A 27314-nucleotide genomic window follows, 5' to 3' on the forward strand; every position below is an offset into this window, starting at 1 on the left:
CTTCCCCGGGAACCCCGTCTCCTGGGCCGCACCCCCCTCGCCCGGACCCGCGTACTTTCCTGCCTCCGGCCCTCGGTTTACTCCCCTCTGTCCTCCTGGAGTTAAGTGTCTGTAGGTACGAGAAATAGTAAGACATAGTCCACCCTGGTCCTTCAGTGCTCCGCTGCCTAGAAGCGGGGACGGACCACAAGGTAACTACAGTTCGGTATGGTAAGTAGTGAGGAACGAGGGTACTAAATACGGGGGGGAGGGGGGGGCATGCACGGGGAAGGGGTGACTCCGGGACAGGAATGCAGCCCTCGGGAACTGAGGCTGTCCTCCCCTCTGCTACCGGATCCTGAGACCGGAGGGCATTTCTGAGGCCTTCCTCTGCTCTGCTCCCAGTTGCTGACACTAAGCCGAGTAGATTCTATCTCTTAACTGTTTGAGTTAGGATGTATTTCTGTGCCTTTCCCTCCGCGGCGACTCTAGTGCAGGTCACCGTCAGGCCTTCTCTGGGAACCTCTTTGCCCCTTCCACTCTTGGCAGAGGACGCCACCAGGCCGGGAATCCGCGAAGATCTTCCTGCATCGCCTTTCTAATCACTCCACTCTTCTGCTTTAAACGTTACGGTTGCTTCTCATTACAAGGCTTGCAAGGACTTTCACCCTCTGGTCTTTGTCTACCTTTGCTAATAACCTCACCATTTCTAGCATCTCTGCCCCAGAGACCTTGAACTTCACTTCCCTGAATGTGTTCCCTGGGATACTCTTTCGGCTTCCTACTCCCTTTGGCAGGCACTCTTCAGATGTAGGGTTAAAAAGGTCACTTTCTCCAGGACTTCCTTGCTGACCCCCTCAATTAAGTCAGGCTTCTGCCACGTGCTTACTATCCTGCAGTTTCCAGACCTCAGTGTGCACATCTTGTTTTATTACCTGCTGATACGTCTTCTTCATGGGCTCTAAGCCTAGTGAGGCCAGGAATGGTTTTTACTTGGTACTTTATGGCTCCGTGCATTGTGGATAATCCAGAAATACCGGAAGAAAGAACGGCGGTGGTGGGGCTGAAGGTGGGAGAGTATTGCAGGCAGGCAGAGGGAATAGTGTGTCTGAACATGTAGAGCTGGGGAACCGGAGGCCTCCTTAAACAATAAGTGGTTCCGTGGCGGGGTGTGATCGTGCCTGGTGGGGCACAGAAGGTGAAAGGCTGGTGGGGAGATGGGGGGGGCAGAGTGGGGAGGGCCTTGTATGTCAACCTTAGAGGGTTTGCACTTGATCTTCTAGGTCGTGGATGCCCCCAAGACATAGCGCAAAAGGCACCTCAGCTAGGCCTGTTTTTCTCCTCCAAAACTGTTACTTCTCATCAGTCAGTATTTTGTTTTCTGGATCATGTGACCTAAGACTGTGCTTATTGAACTGCTTGGTTCTCATCTCCCCTGCTAGATTCTGAAGGTGGGAGTTCCCACGCCTGTCTTGGCCTCCCCTCCGGAGCACATAACTGTAAGTATTTACTGAAGGATTTAAGTATTCTGTGCTGTTCGAATACCGAGGCACGCGGACGGCTCGCGGTTTGGCAAGAGCCCTGTTAGATTTGTCTTGCTCGTCTTCATGACCACCTTCAAGCTGATGCCAGCCTCCCGCAGTCCCCACTTCCTGATTCCCGGAGCTTGAGGGGAACACGGGGAAAATGCAGGACGAGGAGTGCTGTGCAGCGGGCTTCTGCGGCAGATACCGAGGCTCCGGCAGAACTGGCACGAACAGGGTCTGACCTTGCCTGAAGGAGCTGAATTTTGGATTTCTGTTAGAAGGTGACTTAGGAGGAGGAGTGACCAGTGGAGGTCAGGATGCCATTTCCAAAGGCCGTCCTGTTTTCCACAGCCCTACCCCAGCAGTTCCTAACCCTGTTCAGTATCAGATTCACCTGGGCAGCTTTTTACAAGTATAGACGCCCTGGCCCTATTCCCAGGGCTCCCAGTTCAGTACATGCAGTATAAGGACCAACCCATCCGTAGGTTTTAAAAGGCAACAGGTTATTTTTGAGGTGCAGCCAGGTTTGAAAGGGCATCAAATTTGGGTCCGGAAAACCAGTTGTGACTTTGGGCAAGGCGCTTAAAGTCAAGGCTGTTTTCTTACCCACACGTTGGGCAATCATATGGGAGTTGTGTGAGAATCAAGTGATACATGGAGAAAGTGCCTTCTCGCTTCTGACACGCTCCACAGAGACGCCTGTCACCATCAGTAGTAGCCAGCCTGGGTGAGCGGAAGTTTAACTGGAGCGGACTTCATGGTGCAGGGGGCATGTTGGGGAAGGCAGGCCTCGGTGGGATACATGGTTTGGAATGAGGGACTGTCTGGAAGGAGAACATCTGGTTACCTGAAAACAGGGACGGTTCCAGACGCCAGACTCGTCGGGGGCTGGCTTGTTTAACCCCCTTCAGCTTTGCCACGTAGGTCACTATGGGCTGAGCCCCAGGAAGAAGGGAGGCATAAAAGTGAGGGAAGAGAAATGCGCTTGCTCTGGGAAGGAGAGCCAGGATGTGCTTCCCACATCAGTGGTTTACAACAGCTTCCCAAGAAGGAGCCTTCTTATTTTTCTTTTTCAAGTTTCATGACAAAATTCCCCTGATTTTCAGCAGATTGCCAGTTGGAGGAGCAGTCTCTTGGAATAACCGGGCAGGGGGAATGTACGCCCGTGTCTCTAGATGTTCGAGGAGGGTCACACAGAAGCTTAGGGTCTGGGGAGGGAGGGAGGCTTACAAAGGGCATAGAACGAAAATATCATTTGAGTTTTTAACCGTGTGCGTGGATTAACTCACACCTGGTCGGTAATCATGAATGGCAGAGGCTTCCAGGCGCTCACAGTGAGCTCTGTGCAGGTGGACTTGGTTTTGGTTCCCTGCCGAGCCCAGTGACTGGAACGCTGCCTGCACGCCGGAGGTGCTCAGGGAGTGTTTGCTGAATGAAGCCTGACTGGAGAGCATCTTAGAAAATGTTGGCAGAATTGTAAGATTAATACCACACAGTCCTTAAAAGAATGACCATGAACAGGTAGAAACATGGAACATTTTTAATAAAGGAAATAAATAAATAGAACGTCACGGTGACTGCAGTAATGCAAAAACATGTATATATTGCCTGTGTACGAATAAAGACAAAGTCATGAAAAAATGGGGAAAATAAATGCCTTAGTCTTAAAAGAGGTCTGGTGTATGGTCACGTAATCAGTTCTGTGGAATGAGGCTTGCTGTGGCCCATCGAGAACCAAAGTACAGGTAGGATACTCTTATGACATGCACTGCCAGTAACACAAGTTTTACTTTGTCGTTTGCTTCTCCACGAGAGATTTTTCGGAATGGCCGCGGCTCCTCAGGCACCGGGGAGGGGCTCCGTTCGGAAGACGAGACCCTTAACCGTAAAGACCTCGCTGAACAACCCTTACGCCATCTGCTGGAGCACGCTCGAGAGAGAACACATGCACTTCATACTGCAGACGCTTGAAGACAGATTTAAATCTCTTGGGCTTCGGAAGATGGAGGATAAGAAGAAAAGGAGAAAGCAGTTTTTAAAAAAACCAAGCCCAGACAGGTGTGGCACAGAGGTTGAGAAGAGCGAGGGCCCGAAGGAGAAACCGCCAGAAGGTAGCGAGCAGGAGTCAGGGTGGACCCCCGTGGACGTCAGGAAGCAGCTCGCCATTGGCATCAATGAAGTCACCCGCGCTCTGGAAAGGAATGGGCTGCTGCTGGTCCTGGTGTGCAGGTCAGCCAAGCCCGCCATCCTCACCTCGCACCTGATTCAGTTAAGTCTGAGCCGGGCGGTTCCCGCTTGTCAGGTTCCCCGGCTCAGCGAGAGGCTCGCACCGGTCATCGGCCTGAAGTGCGTCCTGGCCTTGGGGTTCAAAAAGACCACCACAGCCTTTGACGCTGAAGTTAGAGCTATAATTCCCCGAGTACCCAGCTTACACGTGCCCTGGCTTCAAGGCAGACCCGAGGACTCCGGGGCAAGTTTAGACACTGCGTCCTCAGAAAGCCGAGACAGAGAGGTTTTGGACACGTCCTTTGAAGACCTCTCTAAACAGAAAAGAAAGCTTGTTGGAAGTCAGCAGGCTGTGGTGTTACAACCCCTTAAAATAAAGAAACTGATTCCAAACCCCAATAAGATAAGGAAACCACCCAAAGGTAAAAAAACGACCTCAAAGTAATCTTGGGTCAACTTATCGTTTCGCACAGTTGTAAGAGGACACTTTACGAAGAAGCCTTGGAACTAATAAAATTTGTTATTTTTACGTATATTCTCGAATACTTTTGGTAACATCCGTTTCATACGTATAAGACTCTTTGTATAGCCAGATGGGCTGACGCTTGAAAACACTAAGTGCAGAAAATATCCAGAAGTACGAATATCGTAACAAAAGTTTATTGCGACTAATGTCCATGCTTGTATAAATTCACTTTCCAAGAGGCTGGTACCAATGCTAGTAAGCAAGAAAATCTGCATCCCACGACACTTAACATCTTTCTGGCAGGCTTGGAAGGTGTGCCACAGTAAACAGGTTCTAGTTAGTGCTGCCGGTGAGAGCAGACTGCAGATGCATCATCAGCTTTAAAAGAGCTATGAAACACCAAACAATACATCGTCTTTAGAAACATCACAAAAACGGGGCACCTGGGTGGCTCAGTGCGTTAAGCGACCGACTTCGGCTCAGGTCATGATCTCGTGGTTTGCGGGTTCGAGCCCCACATCGAGCCCCACACCGGGCTCTGTGCTGACAGCTTGCACAGAGCCTGGAGCTTGCCTCTGATTCTGTGTCTCCCCCTCTCTCTGCCTCGCCAATGCTCATGCTCTGTCTTTGTCTCTCAATAATAAATAAACATTAAAACAAAAATTAAAAAAAAAAGAAACATCACAAAAAAATCTTTTTTTCTTAACTTCCTGTTGACTTAACTTTGTAGGTAGGCAAATGCATGAGCTTGGGAGAAAGGCTTAATGTTCATAAAAAAAAGCCAGACACGGTATTTTGAATGGCTGAAGTTCACCCCTTTACGTGGTTAACTTCCTTTCTTGGAAATATAACATGGGTACAAAGTAGGCCGGTAATTAGGTGAAATAAGTCAGGAAGGGAATTAAAAAAAGTAAACTGATGGGGCGCCTGGGTGGCTCAGTCGGTAAGCATCCAAAGTCAGCTCAGGTCATGATCTCATGGTTCATGAGTTCAAGCCCTGCATCAGGTTCTCTGCTGTCAGTGTGGAGCCCTCTTGGGATCCTCTGTCCCCCTTCCTCCCTGCCCCTCCCTTCTCTTTCTCGCAAAAAGAAACATTAAAAAAAAAATTTAGTCCTAATAACTTTATCAACACAAGTGATTTTACTGATTTTCAATTTTGAAATATTTACTGGTAATCTGCCTAAATTATAAAGAGGGAAATGTGACATTTATTAACTAGTGCATTTAAAAACGACAGGAAAACTGAATTCTACAACTGAATTATGTAAACAAAGGAAAAGTGCCATAGTCTCATCACGAGGGGAGCTTGTGATAAAATTTGGCAATTCTGCAATTATTTGAAAACCTGCTTCATGTAAGACTGTGCCATAAAAATGAGCGGAATATAATTCCCAACTATAGTCTTAAAGCCAGATTAAATTAAAATCCCTAATTCCCAGCTAGAGCCTTGAGTCCAGATTAACTTAAAATTCCATTTACTTGGGGCGCCTGGGTGACTTAGGTGGTTAAACACCTGACTTGGGCTCAGGTCATGATCTCGAGAGGTTCGTGAGTTAGAGCCCCGCGTGGGGCTCTGTGCTGACAGCTCAGCGCCTGGGGCCTGCTTTGGGTACTGTGTCTCCCTTTCCCTGCCCCTTCCCCGTTCATACTGTCTCTGTCTCTCTCAAGAATAAACATTAGAAAAAAAATTTTTTTAATTAAAAAAAAAATCCCGCTTACTTAATTCTTGGTGTTTCAATGAATTAGTTCAGTTTTGCTTCCAAAGCCACTCTCCTGTTAAGGAAGAATGGGGTAATGCAGTTGGGTCCGAATCCTTGGTCTTCAAAAACCATCCCCGTCCTCAGGCACTACTGTGGCCCCCCGGGCGCCCTCTAGTGGTGGTCTCGGGGCTGCCACGGCTGTGGGTTTAATCTTGTGCAGAAAGTGGCTTTCAGCTCTTTAGTGTAAGTCAGAGCTGACAAAATTTTTTTTTCTGTAAAGGGCCAGGTAGTAAATACGCTAGGCCTTTTGGGCCATACAGTGCTGTCAGAGTAACACAACTCTGCCTTTTGTAGTGCGAAGCAGCCACAGGAAATGTGTAAGCAAGTGAGTGTGGCTGTGTTCCAATGACACTTTATATATGGATGCTGAAATCTGCATTTCCTATAATTTTCACATCACAAGATGTTATTTTTCTTTGATCCTCACCCCCACCCCCACCCCCACCCCCGGAACCATTCAAACATGTAAAAACCATTCTTAGCTCACGGGCTGTACAAAAAGAGGTGATGGGCTGGATTTGGCTCGTGGGCCATAGTTTGCTAGGTCCTGCCTGGTATAAGGTACGACCAGTTTCATCTGACCGCTTACAACATGAAGACTGTCATATTGTCGAAAATTCAATTTTTCTGGACTGAAGAGCCTAGGCACTGGTACAGTAAAGGCAGGAACAAGTATATCTACTTTGTGGTATTTGAGCCAAAGCCAGTTTCCACGTGGCCTCGTTCACGTTTTCCCCCTCCTGGACTACTGGCAGTTAATATGCACGTAGATATGTACACTGAGAAAACTGGTTTTCAAATTCTAGATAAAAACACCATCAGTAACAAAATTATGAACACTTATTTACAAATAACATTTTCCATTAGCATGACAGCTTTCATGATAAATTAAAGTCAGCCTAAAGGAACATGTGCAATTTTGCATAAGTAATAAAAACATTCAAACTATCAATGTCCTGATAGCACTAATAAATTCCACTGAGCATTTCTTTTGGCTTTAGAGCTTTTATTTTCTTTGCCTCACATCTCTTGTTGCTGCCGAGAAGAAGCGAGTATGTGCAGCAGCAGCAAGGTCTAGTCAGCCATGGGTGTAGACTCACAGAGACCGTGTTTGCACAAAACTTTGCTTCTGAAACCAACCCACTGACCTGTTGAAGATCAAAGTACAAATCTATGTGTTTACTCATTTGGCGACTCTGCTCCTGGAGAAATAAATGTACTTACTAGTCCCTGGTACCTTGTGATCTCACTATATACTTAGACACCCGCCACTCCTCACTGAGTTACACACGTCCCGGTTCCATAAACGCTCTCAATCACACTGTGCGAGGTGGGGAAGTACCGATTTGCCAGATGGGTCCTTCATTCTGTTACATGGACAAACAGACCAACACTTAATCAAAGAAATGCATCAGTTCATCTCCACACAACAGCCAAGATTTGCTTACACAATTCTGTGACTTCTGTTCAGTCCATAGAAAAACAGTCCCTTTTCTACAGAGAGGAAAAATCCCTTCTCTTCATCAGGAGACAGCCAAAAGTCTGAAAATTCGAGGAATGTGCTCTTTGTACCCTTTCATCCCTCCTACAAATAGGTGAACAGTGGAAAAAAAGAATGTTAACATTCTAGCTAGAAAGATGTACTATTGGTCACATATGGGTGTTTTTTCATCTTTTCTGATTGTTACCGACGACATCGATTTTGCCGAAGTTGTGCTTTTATTTTATTCTTCTTTGGAATGGCAGTTCCAGGAATCATTAAATAGAATATTAACAAATGATGATGCCAGAGTTCTAGAAATAGAAATATCCATCTATTGTAATACTAGTCCAACCTAGGGAGGGAAGAAACATAACAGGTAAGTAAGAAAAAATAAATTATCGTGTAACTGATCTGTATGTTTTAAAAGCTACTAAAAAACACCTTACCAATCCTAAGGGAAGCAAGTATGGGATTTCCTAGGTAAATGTATGAAGTTTATAAAGGGTGTGTCAACTTCACTTACCTTTTCAGAATCTGTTCCTGGACATCTCCAGTTGTACAGATAATACTGCAAATTGCCATCTCCTATGCCAAACTTGAGTTTTTCCAAGAAGGTCTTATTTTCCATCAAATCTAGTGCATTGAATACATCAAATCCTTTCTGCCAATATAAAAAGGATTTAAAATTTTAAATTTCAAAGGACCAGAGTGTTTCCTCTATTATGTATTTCAGTGTAGTATTTAATTCATCTACTAACAGCTTGAATATGCATTTCTCCTAAAGAGGTTTAATGTCTATAATCTATGTGTAGGTGAAGAACTCAGTTCAAATGGTCTTATAAAACTAGCAGCGAGTCTGACGGAGTCAGGAGGCTTACCCAGAAATGCTCAGTCCAAATCGGTAGTATGTTGGCTAACACCAACATAATCTATGAAGATCTCAGAGAATATTCTGTCCCTGTTTGAGAAGGAACATTTTGCCCAGATGGCTCTGTCTCCAGAACTGTTAGTTATTGGCCTTTTGAAGTTCTGACTTAGCTAGAGCTTTAACGACTTCAAGTGTATCCTTGTCTTGGGCTGCTGCTGGGAAGTAAATTTAGTAACATTTTACTAGTAAAAATCTAATTTCTTAAAAATGTTAAGTAATAATTCCATGAAAGACGTGGTATAGATGAAGCACCTACATTTCTATTTCTCAGGGGTTTTGCTTTACATCATTTGTTGTCGGCCTTTTATGGGGGGGGGGGGGGGAGGAAGTAGCTGAAAAAGAACAGGATCAAAGAATCTGGATAATGTTGACTTGGGGATCCAAGAGTACAATGTTAAAAAAAAAAAAAAGTGTTTTCAGTTATCAAATGCCAGATAAATGCAGATATGTCTCACGTGTTGTTCCCAGTTTCTCACAAATAACATTTTCTCATGTTTAATAATTACATCAAAATAACTGTTAGCTAATTTCAACTTTTTTTTTTCTCTTTCTTTTCTTTTTTGAGAGAGAGAATCTCAAGCAGGCTCCGTGCTCAGTGTGGAGCCTGACGTGGGGCTCGAACTCACCATCGTGAGATCATGACCTGAGCCAAAATCAAGAGTCAGACACTCAACCAACTGAGCCACTCGGGTGCCCCTCAACTTCCTTTTAAAGGAAAATGTTTATTTGTAGCAAGAATTTAACAATTATCCTAATTACTACAACTAGAAAAATACTGCAAATATAGGACAGCACATTTTGAATTTAATTCCTTTCATTTTTCAAAATGCCTTTTATTTTAAAATTCAGAGACTAGTTGAGTCCAAAAAAAGGTTGTTGTTGCGAATTATTCACTACAACACAAACACGTATGTTCCTTATATCAAGCATCATGTATTTTCCCTATATTCCTTGTATTATGAGTTTTATGCATTCTTATATGAGGGTTAGGAGTTTCTAATTTGGGGGCACCTGGGTGGCTCAGTCGATTAAACATCCCACTTCAGCTCAGGTCATGATCTCAAGGCTCGTGAGTTCGAGCCCACGTCAGGCTCTGTGCTGACAGCTCAGAGCCTGGAGCCTGTTTTGGATTCTGTGTATCCCTCTCTCTGTCCCCCTCCCCTGCTTGTGCTCTGTCTCTCTCTGCTCTCAAAAATAAACATTAAAAACAACAAAGTTTCTAATTTGCACAAAATGTTTTTGGTTAAGTTGCAAATAGAATTAATGATGCAAACAGTCACTGAAGTTTTAAAAGAAACTCTTATCAAAATTGTTCCTCTGATGGTCAACAGTAAAAAAACATCTCAAATGAGGGGCGCCTGAGTGGCTCAGTCGGTTATGCAACTGACTTCAGCTCAGGTCATGATCTCGCAGTTCGTGGGTTTGAGCCCCGCATCAGGCTCTGTGCTGACAGCTTGGGGCCTGGAGCCTGCTTCGGATTCTGTGTCTCCCTCTCTCTCTGTTCCTCCCCTGCTGGTTCTCTGTCTCTCTCTGTCTCTCAAAAGCAAATAAACGTTAAAAAAAAATTAAAAAAAAAAAATCTCTAATGAATTGCACCCGTGTGGAGGAAAATACAGTAAGAGGTTTTATACACACTGACACGCAGATATGGAGAAACAGACAAAAAAGGAGTCAGTCACTTACCAGCTTGGCTATAATGAGTGCGTCACTCATGAGGTCCAGCAGGGGCGTCTCGGTGTGAATGTTGTAGAAGGAGTAGGCAGCTTTGAGGCTCTTGTGAGCAGGGTGGTGCATGACTGTGGAGGGGAGTGTGTAGAAGCTCAGGAAGTCAGTTAGTTTACCACTGGAGTTCTAAAGGACAAAGGTAAGTCAGGTAAATACCTCCTTGAACACGCTGCATCCGTGCATTTAAGCGAACTTTTTGATTTCTGACTTGTACGGGAACTTTATGAAAAAAGGCAGCACCTCCTACCTCTCTGTCAGCAGTCTGGGTCTGGGGGGCCCTTAGGGTATGTTGGGTAGAGCCTGAGAAGCAGCATGGAGTTAGACCCTACTTAGCCTAGTGCCGGCTGGCAATCTGCCTGACATTCTTAAGAAGCAGAATGTTCTAACAGGGAAGTTTCCCTTAGCTTGACTAATGAGTCTCCCTAGACCCTTGGAACAGAGATGAAAGCAGATTCACTGTTTTTGCAGAAACAAGAGCTCCAGGGACTGGAAGGCCATCTTCCCCAACCAGAAGATACTGTATCAATCTAACATCTTCTTGGCACAGAGCAAGAATTTTATCACCTTCAAGTGAGGTCAACAGAGTGTAGCAGCTGTTTTGAGAAGCTTGTGAAAGGCAGACACACCTGTGACTCTGAAGCAACCAAAAATCAAAAGGGACCCAAACAATGGTCTTGATTTCACCATCACTGGTATACCTTTTAATATAAAAAGTTAGCCAGTATTGTTTGGGTTGTTTACATTAGCTCTGGTGGCCTATGCGGATGGCATACAATTCAAACTGTGATATGCCTGAATTATACACAGCTGAAGAGACTAGACAACACATATGTTCTTGCTAGTATTTCTTCTGGCAGAAAATTCCATAAGGAATATACTGTTTTTCTTAATGCTTCTGATATACGACACCGGTTTTCAGACATTAAGAAACTAACCATGTTTTGCTAAAGTGATTCTCTTCTGCTCTCTATTAGCAGCTAGCTCAATATTTGAGTTGAATTAAAGACCTCAATTTTCAGCTTTAATAAGGACTTCCACTTGAAAAACAAAACTCACTCGATGGGCTCAATAGTGGAGTGGAGATGACAGAGGACAGAAATCACTGCACTTGAAGAATTCAGTAGAATTTACCCAGTATGAAAAAAAACAGAGAAAATAGACTGGGGAAAAAGAAAAAAAAAAAAGAAGTCTCAGGGATCTGTGGGAGAACGACAAAAGACCCAACAATCCTATCAGAAGAGTCCCACAAGAAATCAAAGAAAAAGAAAAAATGTGGAGCTACAAAAGCAGAAGAAATAATGACTGAAAAGATTCCCAGATTTGGCAAAACACACACAATAAATTCAAGAAGCTGAGCGAATCTTAACAGGAAAAACCCAAAGAAATCCACTCCAAGATGGATCCTAATTACAGTTCTGAAAACTAAAGACAAAGAAAAGTCCTGAAAGTAGCCACGGAGAAATGAGACATTACCAAGGAGAACACCATCACATTACCATTACCTTACATTACCATGACCAAGAGATTCACATTACAGCAGGTTCCTCATCAGAAGCCACAGAGGCCAGGAGGAATGCACATCATTTGTAAGTGCTGGAAGAAAAGAACGGTCAACCATGAATTCTGCTTCGGTGAAACGACCCTGCAGGAATGAAGGAGAAATAAGGACATTCTAGGACAAACGAGAACTAAAAGAATTTGCTGCTAGAAGGCATACCCTTAAGACTGGCCAAAGGACATTCTCCAAATAGAAATGAAATAATAACAGAAGGAATCTTAGTGCATCAGGAAGTAAGAAGGAACAACAGAGCGGAAATCCTGGTACATACTGTAAACTATGCTTCTCCTCATGAGTTTTATAAATCTACTCGATGACTGAAACACAAGTTGTAAAACCATATGATACTCAAGACAATATTTAACAGTCAAAAAGATGGAGAGTTGGGGTGCCTGGGCGGCGCAGTCGGTTAAGCGTCCGACTTCAGCCAGGTCACGATCTCGCGGTCCGGGAGTTCGAGCCCCGCGTCGGGCTCTGGGCTGACGGCTCAGAGCCTGGAGCCTGTTTCCGATTCTGTGTCTCCCTCTCTCTCTGCTCCTCCCCCGTTCATGCTCTGTCTCTCTCTGTCCCAAAAATAAATAAACGTTGAAAAAAAAAATTAAAAAAAAAAAAAAAAAAAAGATGGAGAGCCTGGTGGCTCAGCCAATTGAGTGTCCGGCTCTTGGTTTTGGCTCAGGTCATGATTTCACAGTTTCAGGAGTTTGAATTCCTGCATGGGGTTCCGTGCTGGCACAGTGGAGCCAGCTTGGGATTCTCTGTCTCCCTCTTGCTCTGCCCCTCCCCCAACTCGCACTGTCCCTGTCTCTCTCAAAATAAATTAACTTAAAAAAAAAAGTCAAGATAAAGGGATCTGATGGAAGTAATGTCACTTGAAGAGGTAAAATGTTGATTGTTGAGACCAGTTGCCTGTGATAAGTCACACACACACACACAGACATGCCCACAGCAACCATCATGCAACCTATATAAATATGCTCAAATGCACCATAAATACATCAAGATTAATCCTAAGGAAATGTTCAAGTAATCCACAGGAAGGCAAGGAAGAGAAACAGAGGAATAAGAACCAGAAGAAACAAATGGAGAATAATAAAATGGTAGACTTAAGCTTGAACACATCAGTAATTATCAAACGTAGATGATCTAAATACACCAATGAAAAGACTGGCAGAGTGGATAAAGAAACATGGCTCAATGACATGCTGTTTTTAAGAAACTCACTTCAAATTCAATGATGTGGGTAAGCTGAAAGTTAAAAGGCTATATGAGACATACCATATAAACATTAATTTGAAAACAGGAGTGACTATATTAACATCCAATCAAGTAGACTTCACAGCAAAGAAAGCTACCTTAAACAAAGAGGGATATTACATGTTGATAAAAATATTGACCCCCTGAGAAGACAGAAAGGTCCTAAATGTATATGTACCAAACAAGACCGTCAAAATACATCAGGAAAAACTGAGAGAGCTGGAAGGAGAGATGGGCAAAATACAAAGTTATAGTCGGGGACTTTCACACCCTCTCATCAACTGACAGAACTGCTGGCAAGAAAACCATCAGGAAGCAGAAAATCTGAATAATAACAAAAGGATCTAAATGGCATATAGAGAACAAACACCCCACCTCAAAAGAGCAGAATACACGTTTCACACACATTCACCAAGAGAGACCACATGGGCCTAAAACAAACCTCAAGAACCTTAATAGAGCTGAAATCATACAAAGTGTCTTATCCAACCATAATAGAATGAAACTAGAAATCAACAGGAAATCTCTGAGCGTGTCAAAGTTGAACAGAATTCTAAATAGTCCGTGGCTCAACGAGGAAGTTCCAAAAGAAACTTAAAAATATACATAGAACCAAACGAAAATGAAAATATGACACATTAAAATACTAGGATGAAGCTAGAGCAGTGGAGGGAGGGACACTTAGAGAACTACGTGCTCACACATAACAAGGAAAGGCCTCAGTAATCTAAGTCCATCCCTCAAGGGACAAGACAAGGAAGAGTATGATAAGCCCAAAGAAAGCAAAAGTAAGGAAATAACAAATATAAGATCAGAAATCAATGACACCAAACATAGGAAAACAGAGAAAAGTCAATAAAACAAAAGTCTTGTTCTTTGTGGAAAAAAGTCAATTACAGTTGATTTGATGCAAACATAAAAAAAGAAGACACAAATGTATCAGTATCAGGAATGTAATAAGCATTATCACTATGGATCCCGTAGCCATTAGAAGGATGTGAGAAAAATGAAACAACTTTACTCTTATCAACTTGAAAATATAGAATTATAAAATGCTGATAAAATAAAATTGAAAAGATTAAAATAAAGAGAGACATATCATGTCTATGGACTGGAAGACCTGTCCGTTCTCCCCAAATTAATTTGTAGGTTAATGCATTCTAATCAGAATCCCAGCAAGGTATTCTGTAGACAAAGACAAGCTTATTCTACAATTTATGAAGGAAAGGTCAAGGAAATAGATCAAAATAATTGACAAAGAAGAATAAAGTGGGATGAATCACTCTGCCTCATATCAAGGCTTCTACAGAGCTATAGTAATTAAGGCAGGGTGGCAGGAACAGACACCACAGATCGATGGAACAGAAGACAGAACCCAGAAATAGAGCACAATTCGAGTATAATTATTCAACACATGCAAAAACTTTTAGAAATCAAGATGGTAGTTAAAAAAAAAAAGGCAGCGTATATGAGCAGCATACAAATGGCTAACAGACGACGTTCAAATTCATCAGTAATAAGAACAGATTAAAAACAAACCATGTGATATCCATGAGACCAACCTAAATTTAAAGTCTGATAATAACCAAGTGTTAGTGAGGATGTGCAGAAAGAGGAACTCTCATTTGCTGCTAGGAGATACTTTGGTGAGCTATCTGGCAATCTCTAGTGATGGTTAAAGACGTGTCTGACCCTTAGACTCTGCAGTTAGACTTCTGAGTATGTATCCTAGGGCAGCAGTTCTCAAAATGTGGTCTGTGAACACCTGTGGGTGCCCGAGACCCTTCCAGAAGCCCGTGAAATCAAAACGATTTTCGTAACAGCACTAAGAAGCTCTATGCCTTCTTCACCGTGTGGACATCTGCACTGAGGATGCAGAAACAATGGCGGTGCAGCTCCCCCTGCCTCAGCACAATACAAGGCAGTGGCACCAAGCTGTACGGTGGTCATTTTACTCTTCACCGCCACCCCCTCGTAATTAAAAAGAAGCTTCACTGAAGCATGTCCGTGACTAAAGAATTATTAATTGTATTAGCTCTCGACCCTTAAGAACTCATCCTTCTAACATCCTGTGTGATGGCTTGGAAGGAAGCAACATCTAGCTCTTCTGCGTCTGGAAACACAAAGGTTGTCTCAAAGAGAAGCCCAAAGGTATAGAGTTTGGAAGATCTGTAACTCAGCGAACCAATTATTTCCCAAATGACCAATCTATGACATTACAAACTCATACACTGGTGAAAGAATGATCAAAGCACAAGACGCACCAGTGGGTTTTAATCTAACAGAATATGAGCCGTTCATTAACACGCTTTCAGATAGAGAATATTCAAAATGATTTGAACAGGCTGTTAAAATACTCATTCTTTCCCTTCTCTTCAATACTTCCCGTGAAGGATTTTTCCCCACATGCTTCAGCCAAAAGAGCACATCACAATAGATGGGATGCAGAAGCAGCTGGGAGGACCCAGCTGTCTTCTAGTAAATCGGATGTTAGAGACATTTGCAGAAATACAAACGTACCATTCTTAATTTTGTTGCTTTGGAAAATAGGTGTTTTTCATGAAAATAATGTTATTTAGGTAACATGTTTATTCTTGTCCTATTGTTATTAAATAGTATATATATATTTCAATTATTTATCGTCTTTTAAACTAAGATACAACTGACACATAACATTATATGACTTTCAAGTGTACAAGGTACTAACTCAATATTTGTATATACTGCAAAATGATCACAGTAAGTTTAGTTAAAATCCATCACCGCATGCAGTAATAACTGTTTTTTCTTATGATAGGAACTTTTAAGATTTACTCTCTTAGCTCCTTTCAAATATATGACACTATGCTGTACATTACATCCTCACGACTTATTTTATTAACTGGAAGTTTATAGCTTTTGACCCTCTTCAACCCACCCCCTACTCTGGGCAGCCACCAAGCTGTTTCCTGCATCTGTCAGGTGTTTTTGTTTTTGTTTTTGTTTTGGATTCTACATAGAAGTGAGAACATCCAGTATTTGGCTTTCTCTATCTGCTTTATAAAATAATAAACATTTTTGTTTCAACTTTCAATGTAATAAATATCTGTAAATATTATCCCTAGAAATAAAAGAAAAATAAAAACAAAACAAAAAAAATTGGGTCCTCAATAATTCTTGAGTCAAGAAGTCCTGAGATCAAAAACTTTGAGAACTGCTGACCTGGAGAAACTTACACAAGTGCATAAAGATCTGAGTATCGAGATGTCCACTCCAGCGCGGTTTTCAGAAATAAAAGCTTGCTGTTCTCCAGAAAGGTCCTTTGAATTCACCCTGTCCATTTTCGCTGCTTCTGCCCTCACTTGGCTGTCATCCCCTATCCGGACCGATGCCCGACAGGGCTGGCAACACACTTCCGGCTCAAGGCTCGCAACTGAACGGGTGAGTAGGCCACCACCAGGACTTCTAACTGCCGCCTCACTCCTCCTCTCCTCCAGGTACTTACCAGATTAAATCTCAACTTTCCAACCTAATCCCATGTCACCCAAAAGAGGTTCTAAGTGAAACGTCATTTGAACAACAAATTCCAAGCTTTAAAAAAAAGGGGGGGGGGGGGGAGGGCTTAGAAAGCATCCTGTTAAATCTGTCTAACCAATCAACAGAAAATCCAGACTGTCACTTTTCCTTCCTGAACAAGGGTTTCTTTCCTTCCTTTCCTGAACAAGGGTTAAGTGGCTGAGTTTTGCCATCTCAACCAAAAAGCAGTTCAGTTAAGCCAGTTTTGTGAAACAAAAGGGTATTAAACTTTGGAGTGTATGTCAGCCAAACTGGCATTTTCAAAACTGGATAAAGCAATTGATCACACAGGGACCAACAGAAGAGCATCCCAATTCCCCATTAACAACTAGTAAAAATGTGCTCTACTCCAGGAATGGAAACTGTAAGAAGAAAGTCTGGTTCTATGAGGGTGAGCAGAAATCTGGTCTAGAAGCAGAGACACAAGAGAAAGAAGGAAAGGGAGGGGGGCATTCTTTGATTCTTCCAGCAAACAGACCTGACCAGATGGTGTTTTCACACTTCTCTGTACTATCTTATCACCTCATCTTTACCTCCACTACAAACGTGTCGATAATGTGCTCCTGGGGGAGGAACCAGTGAGCTACGTCCTCTTCATCCATCACCGGGGCGAGATGAAACTGCTTCAGGTAAGTGTTGGTTAAGTCGCGAACCGCCTTGATGTCTCTCGGTTCCATTGGCCTCAAGCCTGAAGTCTTGGTGGCCTTGTTGCAGTAAAAACAAAACAAATTGGGAAGTTTAAATAGAAGAAGAATAAAAGGCCAGCTGTCTCGGCGTCACCTGGGAGCTTGTCAGAACTGCTGAGTGTTGCGCACCACCCCCACCACCTGCACGGGTCAGAATCTGCAATTTAACAAGATTCCCTGGTGATCTGTATACACATTCAAGTTTGAGAAGCACTGACTGAGAATATACGTTCGACGGCGTACTGTTCCCTCTGTCCATGTGCCTGCTCTTTGGTCAGTATTGCCCGCGACAATACTGCCCAAAGTCAGAGGGAACACTACAAGCTGATCCGCGTTCCAGAGCCGCGACTTTTAACAGCTCACATCACAGGGCAGAACGATCTTATCAGCATGTGTTCTAGAATACTGTGCTTTAAAACTGCCCTGACATGTTGAAAATGCAGATGAAAACAGTTAAGAATCTTACTTTATTCAATGGCCTGCGAAAAGGCTGTTGGAATTTTGTTCTTATGAGCAACAAAAATGAAATAAAAGTAAATCATGTTGGTCAGAATGGGAAGGGAGAGCGTTTTAACAGTCAGCTATTTTCTAAAGGGGAATGGCGAGCGGCCGAGTACTGGCCCTGGCCTCTCACGCCATCTTTTGATTAAAAGGTGATCAGAGCAGGCAACTGAATCCATCATTCCAGAGCATCACGATTTCTGTGAGGAACAGAATTAACCTAAAGGTCCGAACAGGTCACCATGTGGATTTGTTCAACTGCTTGTCCTCAAGAGTTCCAGACATCACTTAGCTCCCTAGGAAACTGCCTGGACACCAGGACACTTGAGCCTAGAAGTGGGAAAACCCACTACATGTGCTTGTTTGTACAAAATATTAAAATAGTTTCATTTGTTCAGTTAACTTGATTTTCTTTTAGAAATAGTGGGCACATTAAAAAAATATTTTTAACGTTTTTATTTATTTTTGAGAGATAGACAAAGCATGAGCAGGGGAGGGGTAGAGAGAGAGGGAGACACAAAATCCAAAGCAGGCTCCAGGCTGTCAGCACAAAGCCCATCACGGGGCTCAAACCCACGAACCGTGAGATCATGAGCTGAGCTGAAGTCAGTTGCTTAACCGACTGAGCCGCCCAGGTGCCCCTAAATAGGGGGTACATTTTAACCAATAAGTAACTATATATAAATAGTGCTAGTCTACCTTTCCTATTCTAAGTTATTTTTAAATACTTTAAAATTCAATACTGCCTCTAAAATTAGATCATTACAGTTCCTGCATGCCCTAGTCTAGAAGGACAGGAGAAGCCGATGGTGGAAAATAGGTTTTCATCCTGAGTGCTGGCTCCGATCCATCTCAGTGGCTGTGCTGAGGTTTCTAAGGGTCCATGACAAACAATGCTGACTGATTACTGATTAGTGGGATTGAGCAACTTGTTCTTTGTATTTACAGACCAAATGTCCTTACTATGTGCCATTCTGTTATGATTCATGTAATCTATGAAGACACAGGAATGCAGCTGAAATACAGTGTAATCGTCTACACTGAGAGAATCTAAGTCCTTAACACTGTAGAGAACTCATGTGGCCTTTCTGTGGAGCACAAAGCGAAAGGACGGGAAATCTCCAGGTCCTAGCTTCCATCGAACGCTTAACCCCTCAAGCAGGCAGGGCAATAACGGCCCAAATACGTGCTGAATGAATGCATGAATGAATAAATTCCTATGTTTTGTACCACAATCATTTACCTAGTAAGCTGTGGTGAAGGCTGCAGACAGGGAAAAAAGTCACTGTCTGCTCTGCAAAGATGAGATTTCTTTGCCTGGCACTTATGCGTAAGCCTGGCGTAAATTCTTTTCTTTTGTTTCCCCTGAACCAATTTTAGTGTTTGGTAGCATTTCTATACTGCAGATTCACGGGAAGATGGAACCCATGTGATTTCCAAATACTGTTAAATGTAATCAATACATATATATTTTTTTAAATAGTTTTATTTATTTTTGAGAGAAAGGTAGAGACGCGCAGGCTCCAGGCTCCGAGCTGTCACAGCACAGAGGCCAACGTGGGGCTTGAACTATGAACTGCGAGATCATAACCTGAGCTGAAGTCAGATGCTTAACTGACTGAGCCACCCAGGTGCCCCTAATCAATGTATATTTCTCAATGCTAATAGGAAAACTAAAATATATATACAAAGAATGTATATTTTTATTTTTTTGAAGTTTATTTATTTATTTTGAGAGAGACAGAGCATGCACAAGTTGGGGAAGGGCAGAAAGAGAGAGAGAGAGAATCCCAAGTGGGTGCAGAGCCCGATGTGGGGCCTGAACTCACAAACCGCGAGATCATGACCTGAGCCCAAGTCGGATGCTTAATGGATTGAGCCACCCAGGAGCCCCTAGAAAGAATGTATTTTAAAAAGTCATTTAAAAAGATGATTTTCTTCCATGAGGATGACCTTGATAAATTTTTAAGCAGCCCTGCTCAACATTAAACTGCTTGTTCTTTTGCTACTGGTTCAGTAACAAGATCAAGCGATTAGATTCACTAATGAAAGCAACAGGATACATGCATCTGTTAAGCAGACATTCAGAAATGAAGAAAAAGCTTGCCAGCTTCTTCCTAGACCAGAACATTCTTCTGCAGGACAATTCTCATTCACTGAATATTTATACTGCAAAATCACTAAAATCAACATCTTTTGCCCGGCAGACATCTTTAAAGCAGCAGTTCCCAAATATTTTTGTCTGAAACCCCTTTACCCTCTTAAAAATTGAATATTCCCAGAAAGTTTTGCTTATGTGGGTTCTATCTACCTATATCTATCATACTAGAAATTCAAACAGAAAATTTTAAAACAAAACAATACTGGAGCACACATTCCATACGACCACTGGTAGACTTCACAGCACATCTGCAGGGTCATTTCAGCGAAAAATGCATTTTATGTTTCAATGTTATCACAAAAAAAGTGTTGACATCACAGACTCCTCTAGAACAGACTCGAGGACTTCCCAGGGTCCCAGGACTACACTTCGAGAAGTGCTGACTCAGGTCTCCAAAGGTGAGAATAAGGGGTGGTAGAGCTGAGAATGGAAAACTCAGGGAAACAGTGTTTGGGCAAACAGGCAGAGAGAATGTATATGCACTGGGCAATTTGTAAGCACTTCAAGTGCTTTTATGCAGAATTTTTTTTTTTTTAAAGGAACGTCAGACATGTCAGCTATAAGAAAAATGCAAGGGGAGCCTGCGTGGCTCAGTCAGTTAAGCGACTCTTGGTTTCAGCTCAGGTCATGCGATCTCACAGTTTGTGCCTCACACTGGGCTCTGCACTGATGGCATGCAGCCTGCTTGGGATTCTCTCCTTCCCTCTCTCTCTGACCCTCTCTTGCTCACACTCTGTCTCAAAATAAATAAATAAACATTAAAAAAAAAAAAAGCAAGATCCCAGAAAACCGAGGAAGAATATTTATTTTTGCTGGCTCATAATGGCCATGTGTCTCAGGCCCTAAACTTGCTTCTAACATCATAAAGTCACACACTCTCCGAAACATCTACAGAAGCAAGAAATAAATTTTAAAATGTGAAATAAGCCCTCAAGTTATAGCTGTGGTCCTCAGAAAGAGGGGGGGAGAACGCTAAGGCTGGATAAAAAATGATTAAGTTTTGGCATAACCTGAAAGAGTAAGGTGGTCATGTTTCGGAGAATTCAATAAAAAACAAAGACATTTCTAGTGACTGAGAAAATCCAACGTTTCATAAGCAAACTCTGTGGTCTCAATCAGACTTACTTTCCCAGGGTCCAACTAACATGCATCATTCGGACTCTGTTCACTGAACTATGTGTAAAATCTGCTTATCAGTACATCAGAGAAAAAAGGCTCAGCGCTCTATTAAGAAACAGAAGCTGTGTTGTTCTCTGTCGAGCTATGTGGTGTAAACTGTCTTAGAGCCAAGATTCCAGAGCAGAAATGGAAGCAGTGATTACGGTTATTGGCTTTAAAAAGGCAGCAGGAGGGTGCTAAATGGCAAAGAACGCTTCTGTGGTTACTGAAGGTAGAACACTGGGTCTCAGGACGTCTTCCTAAGTGTGTCCTGCCAGCAGCACCGAGGGGGGACACTGGGACATTAACCTGCCTCCAGTGTTTTGCCTACATTAAGTGCCTTCACCTTTAGGAGCACGGACCAAAATAAAAAAAAATTCAACAACAAACATAAAACAAAGCCAACGTTTACAGGGCAGGGACAGGCTTAACTCTTGGGAAGGCCCCAGCATCTCAGAGAGCAGAGGTCATGGCATGGGCCTGTGCGGTTCTCTCCCACCTAGGAGACTCTGGGCAAAGCAATTTCATTGCACTCTTCGTGAAAACGGGCGAACGCCCCGCCCCTCTCTGTTCCGAGTAAGAAATGAGGCCGTGGACACGCGGTGTCTATCTAGTACCGCGCTCGCCATAACAATCCTAGCTCCCGTGTTAAGAACTCCACGAATACGACAAGTAAGACATGAAGCGGAAACAGTAATGACGAATCGGAAGATGAGACTGACCCGGAGCAAAAGGTGTATTCAGGAAGGTTCTTCTTACACGTCATGGTACAAAAATGTTCTTAAATCACACGATTGCTTAAAATCACCCACCTGGGCCCCTAGGAGGGGCAGCCGTGGTGTGGTAAGCACTGCAGTGTCCCCCGCTGCTGCTTTTTAAGATTTTAGTTTTAAACCCTATGACCTAGCAAATGCACTAGTAGGTATTTATCCAAAGGATACAAAATTCCTGACTTGAAGGGCACATGTACCCCAGTGTTTACAGCAGCACTCTCAACAATAGCCAAATTATGGAAGGGGCCCAAATGTCCATCAAATGACAAGTGGATGAATGAGATGTGGTGTAAACGTGTACACACACACACACACACTCACACACGAGTATTACTTGGCAATGAAAAAGAATGAAATCTTGCCATTTGCAACGTGGATGGAACTAGAATGTATTATGCTAAGCGAAATAAGTCAGTCAGAAAAAGACCGATATCCTCTGATTGCACTCATATGTGTAATTTAAGAACCCAGATGGATTAATATAGGGGAAAAGAAAGAAAAATAAGATAAAAAACAGAGACGGAGGCAAACCGTAAGAAACTCTTAAATACAGAGAATAAAAACGGAGGGTTGCTGGAGGGGAGATGGGTGGCGGATGGGCCAAACGGATGACAGGCATTAAGGAGGTCACTCGCTGGATTGAGCGCTGGGTGTTGTATGTAAGAGATGAATCACCGCATTCTATTCCTGAAACCAATACTACACTATGTTAACTAACTTGAATTTAAATGAATAATTTTTTTAAAAAAGATTTCATTTTTAAGTAATCTCTGTACCCTACGGGGGGGCTCAGACTCACAACCCCAGGACCAAGAGTCGCATGCTCCACCGACTGAGCCCGCCAGGTGCCCCAGCACTGTCCAGTGGGCCCTCAAGAGGCAGACCCTCAAGGTGGCTGCCGTGGGCACCTTCCAGTTTTCTAATATCTGTACTCTCACCTCTTCTGCCCTCCTTTCTGTCATTATCTTACTCTCCCTTTTCCTCTCCTTCCCTATAACGGGATGCAGGGAGGGCAACTGACACACACACCAGAGAGCTCCCGCCCGGACCCCGTCGACCATCCTTTCCTGTGTGTGCCTGTGCTCCAGTGACGGCAGGTAGGGACGCCCGACGGGACCGGGCCATGCCGCCCCCCGGGGGCGTCAGAGGTGACAGAGGCGGGAGCTCAGGGGTCTAACAGGCGAAATGCGGGTGTCTGGGGTGCGCACCCCGAGTCCCCACCGGTCGGTGACGGGCCCGTGTCAACCTGCACGGGCCTCCATCTTCTCACAGGAAAATGCAGATGAGGCACACCAGCTTCACAAGGCTGTCGTGAGAACACAGCGAACGACATGCATGACAGCACTCTGTCAACTTCAATTTACTGGGAAAAAACAAGAACAAAAACCCAGTGCCTGACCAGTCAGTGACTTGTTATCAGCTTGTTAGAACTGTTACCGGAGTTGATCGATTTTTGTGTAAAAACGTAAAGGACGAAGGACAAAAGTCAAAAATCCTCTTACCAGCTCAGATTCTAATCACCCTGAAAAAAACCTGATGAGAGGTATTAAAACTCCTTCTACAACCTACACGTAAGCAGGCACTTTCCTTACACACAAGCCGGACGGCTTTGGGTTCAGAAAAATGAAATTCGGGGAGACCACCACAGCACAGCACGAGCCCCCCGTGAAAACTGTAGGCACGCCTGCGGGTTTCCAACTCCAACGCCCGGACGGCGGAGTCTTTCTAACAGCTGGAAGGAGGATGCTGACGACAGCCGGTGCCCGCAGAGGGGGTGTTTCGTCTTAGCTGTGTGCTGGGCTCACGGCCGCCTGCGCCTCTACATGACTCTGTCCCTCTTGGGTCACTCCAGGTCTCGGCGGTTGGCTTCAAAAGAATCCTGGCCAGCAAACATTAGCTGTCGTGTTGACAGTGTGACATCTTTGAAGGTCTTCCTACTTCTGCAGTTCGGTGCGTGCATCTCCACACGTGGGCCCACCCTCCCTTCTGCCGCTCCAGCCCAGCCCCAGGGCATGTGGACCCTCCCCCGTCCTGTTGTCACAGTTTTTATCTTCCTCTCTTCTGATCTGTTTCCTCTCCCATCATGGCCTCAGAGGAGGTGAGTTAATAGGCTTGCGCCCCACTCTCTACAAAAACAGTTAAGACAAGGGAAGAAGAGGCCTTCTGATCCTTCTGCCACGTTGCGAAGCCTGGAATGATGATCTTGGTATCTCTGGCGATTGGTTTCCTTCACCTCCGGTTTTGTCCTTATGAAATTCTGCTTAAGGTCAGAAGTTAGTTGATTCCTGTCTGTCATCAGAAAAAATACATCAAGGGGCACCTGGGTGGCTCAGCTGGTTAAGCGTCTGACTCTTGGTTTCAGCTCAGGTCACAATCTCACGGTTAACGGGTTCAAGCCCCGCTTCGGGCTCTGAGCTGACAGCACGGAGCCTGCTTGTGATTCATTCTTTCTCTCTCTCTCTCTCTCTCTCTCTCTCTCTCTGCCCCTCCCCTGCTTGCTCTCTCTCAAAATAAATAAACATAAAAACAAAACAAAACAAAATACACCAATTCGTGTGGCAACTACTGATTACATGTACTTGGTAAACACGCAATGGCCAAATGACAAAAGGAACTAGGGTCTACTGAACCCAGAAAGGCCACTACAGACAGCTGAAGCCCTCCCAATCTCCCAATCAAGCTAAAATATTCACTGAACTACTTTCTAACAACCCAAAAGAAAGAACAGCTCTGTTGAAATCAAAACTTCAAATGAAAAGATCCCATCTGTGATGGACAGATTCCAAGATGGCCCCCAAGTGATGCCACCTCCTGGTGTTCACACCCCTGTGCTCCTCCTGAGTGTGGGTGGGACCTGTGACTCACTTCTAAACAGTGAAATACAGCAATGGTGGTTGGCTGTCACTTTCATGAACGACTACATAAGGTTCTAATTTCCATCTTGCTAGCAGATTCAATCTGTAGACTCTTCCCCTCACTGGCTTTGATGGAGCAAGCTGCCATGTTGTCAGCTGCTGCCCTATGGGGAATCCCATCTGGCAAAGAACTGAGGGAGGCCTCTGACTGGCAGCCAGCAAGGAATTAAAAGCCCTCGGTCCCACTGTCTGCAAAAACTCAAGCCTGCTAACAGCCATGTGAGTTGGAAGTGGACCCCAGTCAAATTTTCAGATGAGACCCAGCCCTGGCTGATACTTGAGAGAACTTCACGAGAGACCCTGAGGCAGAGGCCTCGGGCAAGCTGGGCTTTGACTCCTGACCCACAGAACTTGGGAAATTATAAATGTATGTTTTAAACTGCTAAACTGGGGCCCCTTATGGCTCAGTTGGTTAAGCATCCAACTCTTGATTTCAGCTCTGGTCATGATCTCATGGTCATGAGACTGAGCCCTGCGTCACGCTCTGCACTGGGCATGGAGACTGCTTAAGACTCTCTCTCTCTCTCTCTCTGCCCCTCCCTAGCACTTTCTCTCTCAAAATAAATAAATAAATAAATAAAATAAAATAAAATAAAATAAAATAAAATAAAATAAACTGCTAAATTTGCAGTAATTTGTTACACAGCAATAGAAAATTAATACACCATCCAAGCTCCAAATAAGGCAACACTAGTAAGCACGTTTAACCACGTTTAACTTTTCCCCTATTAAAAGACAACTTACCATGTTGAGAATTTGCTAGTTTAAAAAGATAATTTAATGAAATATTATTTCCTCTCCTTGGCCTCTCCTCTAAGCCTTATTCCTTAGTTCCTTTGTGTTAAGACAGCATCAGAAGCCTCAACTTTTCTTTCTTTTTACGTAACAGATGGTAAACACTCAAAATTTCAAAACTTACATGTCTTGAGTTCAATCCCATCCAACCACAAACTGAAGACTTAAAAAGCCTTAAACAAAACAAAATAAAACCCTGGTATTTTCAAATAAGCTCCCTGATTTTCCTCACCCGGAATTCTAAAAAGCTACATATTCACATCCTCAAACACATGAGCCAGTTTTTAAGACTCTTGCAAATAATCCTTTTCTACATTAAAAGCTTTAGCTGTTACAGCTTCGAAAAACTCCAGAACATTCTTACTTACATCCGGAAGTCTGTAGAGCTTCATTGTTCTCTGTAAAGTCATATTTCTACTCAAGTGAGAAAATTTCACTTCTACCAGTTTTCTGGGGTTTAGCGATCGATGCCAGTATCTGGAATACAACGAAGGTTTTAAAATCTGATCGATTTTCTAACTCTACCAGCTTTTACCCTTTGTCTCAGCTCAGTCGTCATAGAGGCATTTAACGAACACCCTTGCTGCCCCCTGTGCAGTGTTGGATGCTGGCCCTGTTCTTGTATAATTAGCTTGGTTTTTTTACATCTAAAACATGTCCTGCTTTCCAGTTACATTCCTTTGTAGTTTGTGACCTTTCATCTCTGCCAGTAAAGGGCTATCATAAAACTGTAAGATAAAGTTAAAAATGCCCGGTCTGCAAGTATTTAACGACCACTGCTGATTCTACAGAAAGCAAACTAAGAAGTTCTAAAAACATAGGAAAACATCCCCTCTAAATTAGTAGCCGTTGCTTTCCTATAACGCACATCAAAGAAAACAACTTTCTGAGAAACGACCTTGAGTTTCTTAAGTGATTCCAGTTTAGACAGACGATTTGTATTAAGATCTACCAGTGAAGTATATAACTAATTGAATGGCAGACAAGTCATTTTACAGTTTCACATTTTTTACTGTTTAGTGGAAATTTCATCTTATTTGAGTCAAAAATAGTCAAGGGAGAGAAACTCCTTCCGATGCTTCACAAACAGGTTAGTCAAGGGAGAAATCTGATAAACCATTTTCTCCCTGGATTAACCTCTGAAAGCGTGATGAGAACAGATGAACTCCTACAAAGAGCTTAAGCTCTTTCTGCTCTTAGCAAGCAAGTCTGTTTGGGCTTCTCCACCGGTGTTTACCAAACTTTTGGAACAGTTCCTGAGAGCAGTGCAGAACAACGCGTAAATCTAAGCGTTTGGAAGGAAGAAAAATGGTAGTACTCTGGACATTTGAATTTCAAGACCACGGTGCCCTGGGTTCCCCAAGGTAGGGGCAGCACTAGTCTTTCCAACAGAAGAGACGCAGGAATACAGAACCGGCACTGTTAGCAGGAAAATGTTAAAAACTCTTTTTATCGCCAAGTGGCTGTATGGTAGAATGGAAAGAACACTGGTCTCAGTGGTGCTTGGGTCTGGTCTCCACCTCTGCTACCAAACCAGCTACAAAAGAACAGGTAAAAGGCAAAGTTTCCCAGTTACATGTGAGAATACTACTGGTAGCCACATGGCGGGGAGGCAAGATTCAAGGTGAGCGTGTGGCACTGTTACCTGCATGTGGCCACTGGCTTGGGAAGAACCACTCCAGCGGTATAAACGGCCTGAAAAATACCTTCCAGGTTTACTCTTCTGGTTATTTCTCGAATTAACACTGGGGCTACCCGCTTTGATCTCAATTTCTTATGAACACAAAGAAAGTTGATTTCTACCATCTTCTTCACACTAAGAAAGATGTCAAAAAGTAGAGCGAACATAAGACAAAAACGTTTTT

At 43.5% G+C, this 27314-nt stretch overlaps 2 protein-coding genes across 4 annotated transcripts in view; one reads left to right on the forward strand and one right to left on the reverse strand.

Annotated features, from left to right (window-relative positions):
- Window positions 1–3027: 3027 nt before the first annotated feature.
- The window catches only part of NMT2 (N-myristoyltransferase 2), a 78523-nt gene continuing 54236 nt past the window's right edge, over window positions 3028–27314 (reverse strand). For 2 of the 3 annotated variants that reach the window (XM_027073500.2, XM_027073501.2), the window contains 6 exons: window positions 27095–27265; window positions 25818–25926; window positions 16994–17164; window positions 10052–10219; window positions 7964–8101; window positions 3028–7792 (listed from right to left, as the gene is read on the reverse strand). In XM_027073500.2, coding sequence (XP_026929301.1) covers window positions 7772–7792; window positions 7964–8101; window positions 10052–10219; window positions 16994–17164; window positions 25818–25926; window positions 27095–27265 — 778 coding nt within the window. In that variant the 3' untranslated portion in view covers window positions 3028–7771. Of the gene's footprint in view, window positions 7793–7963; window positions 8102–10051; window positions 10220–16993; window positions 17165–25817; window positions 25927–27094; window positions 27266–27314 lie in introns of those variants that run through there. The other variant, XM_053225333.1, reaches the window with a different exon arrangement.
- Window positions 3331–4266, forward strand: RPP38 (ribonuclease P/MRP subunit p38). Its single transcript, XM_015067752.3, has one exon. It carries the CDS (start codon window positions 3331–3333, stop codon window positions 4174–4176), a length of 846 nt encoding a protein of 281 aa, XP_014923238.1. The 3' UTR covers window positions 4177–4266.

Source organism: Acinonyx jubatus, chromosome B4 (assembly GCF_027475565.1).
Source record: "Acinonyx jubatus isolate Ajub_Pintada_27869175 chromosome B4, VMU_Ajub_asm_v1.0, whole genome shotgun sequence".
Lineage (NCBI taxonomy): Eukaryota > Metazoa > Chordata > Mammalia > Carnivora > Felidae > Acinonyx > Acinonyx jubatus.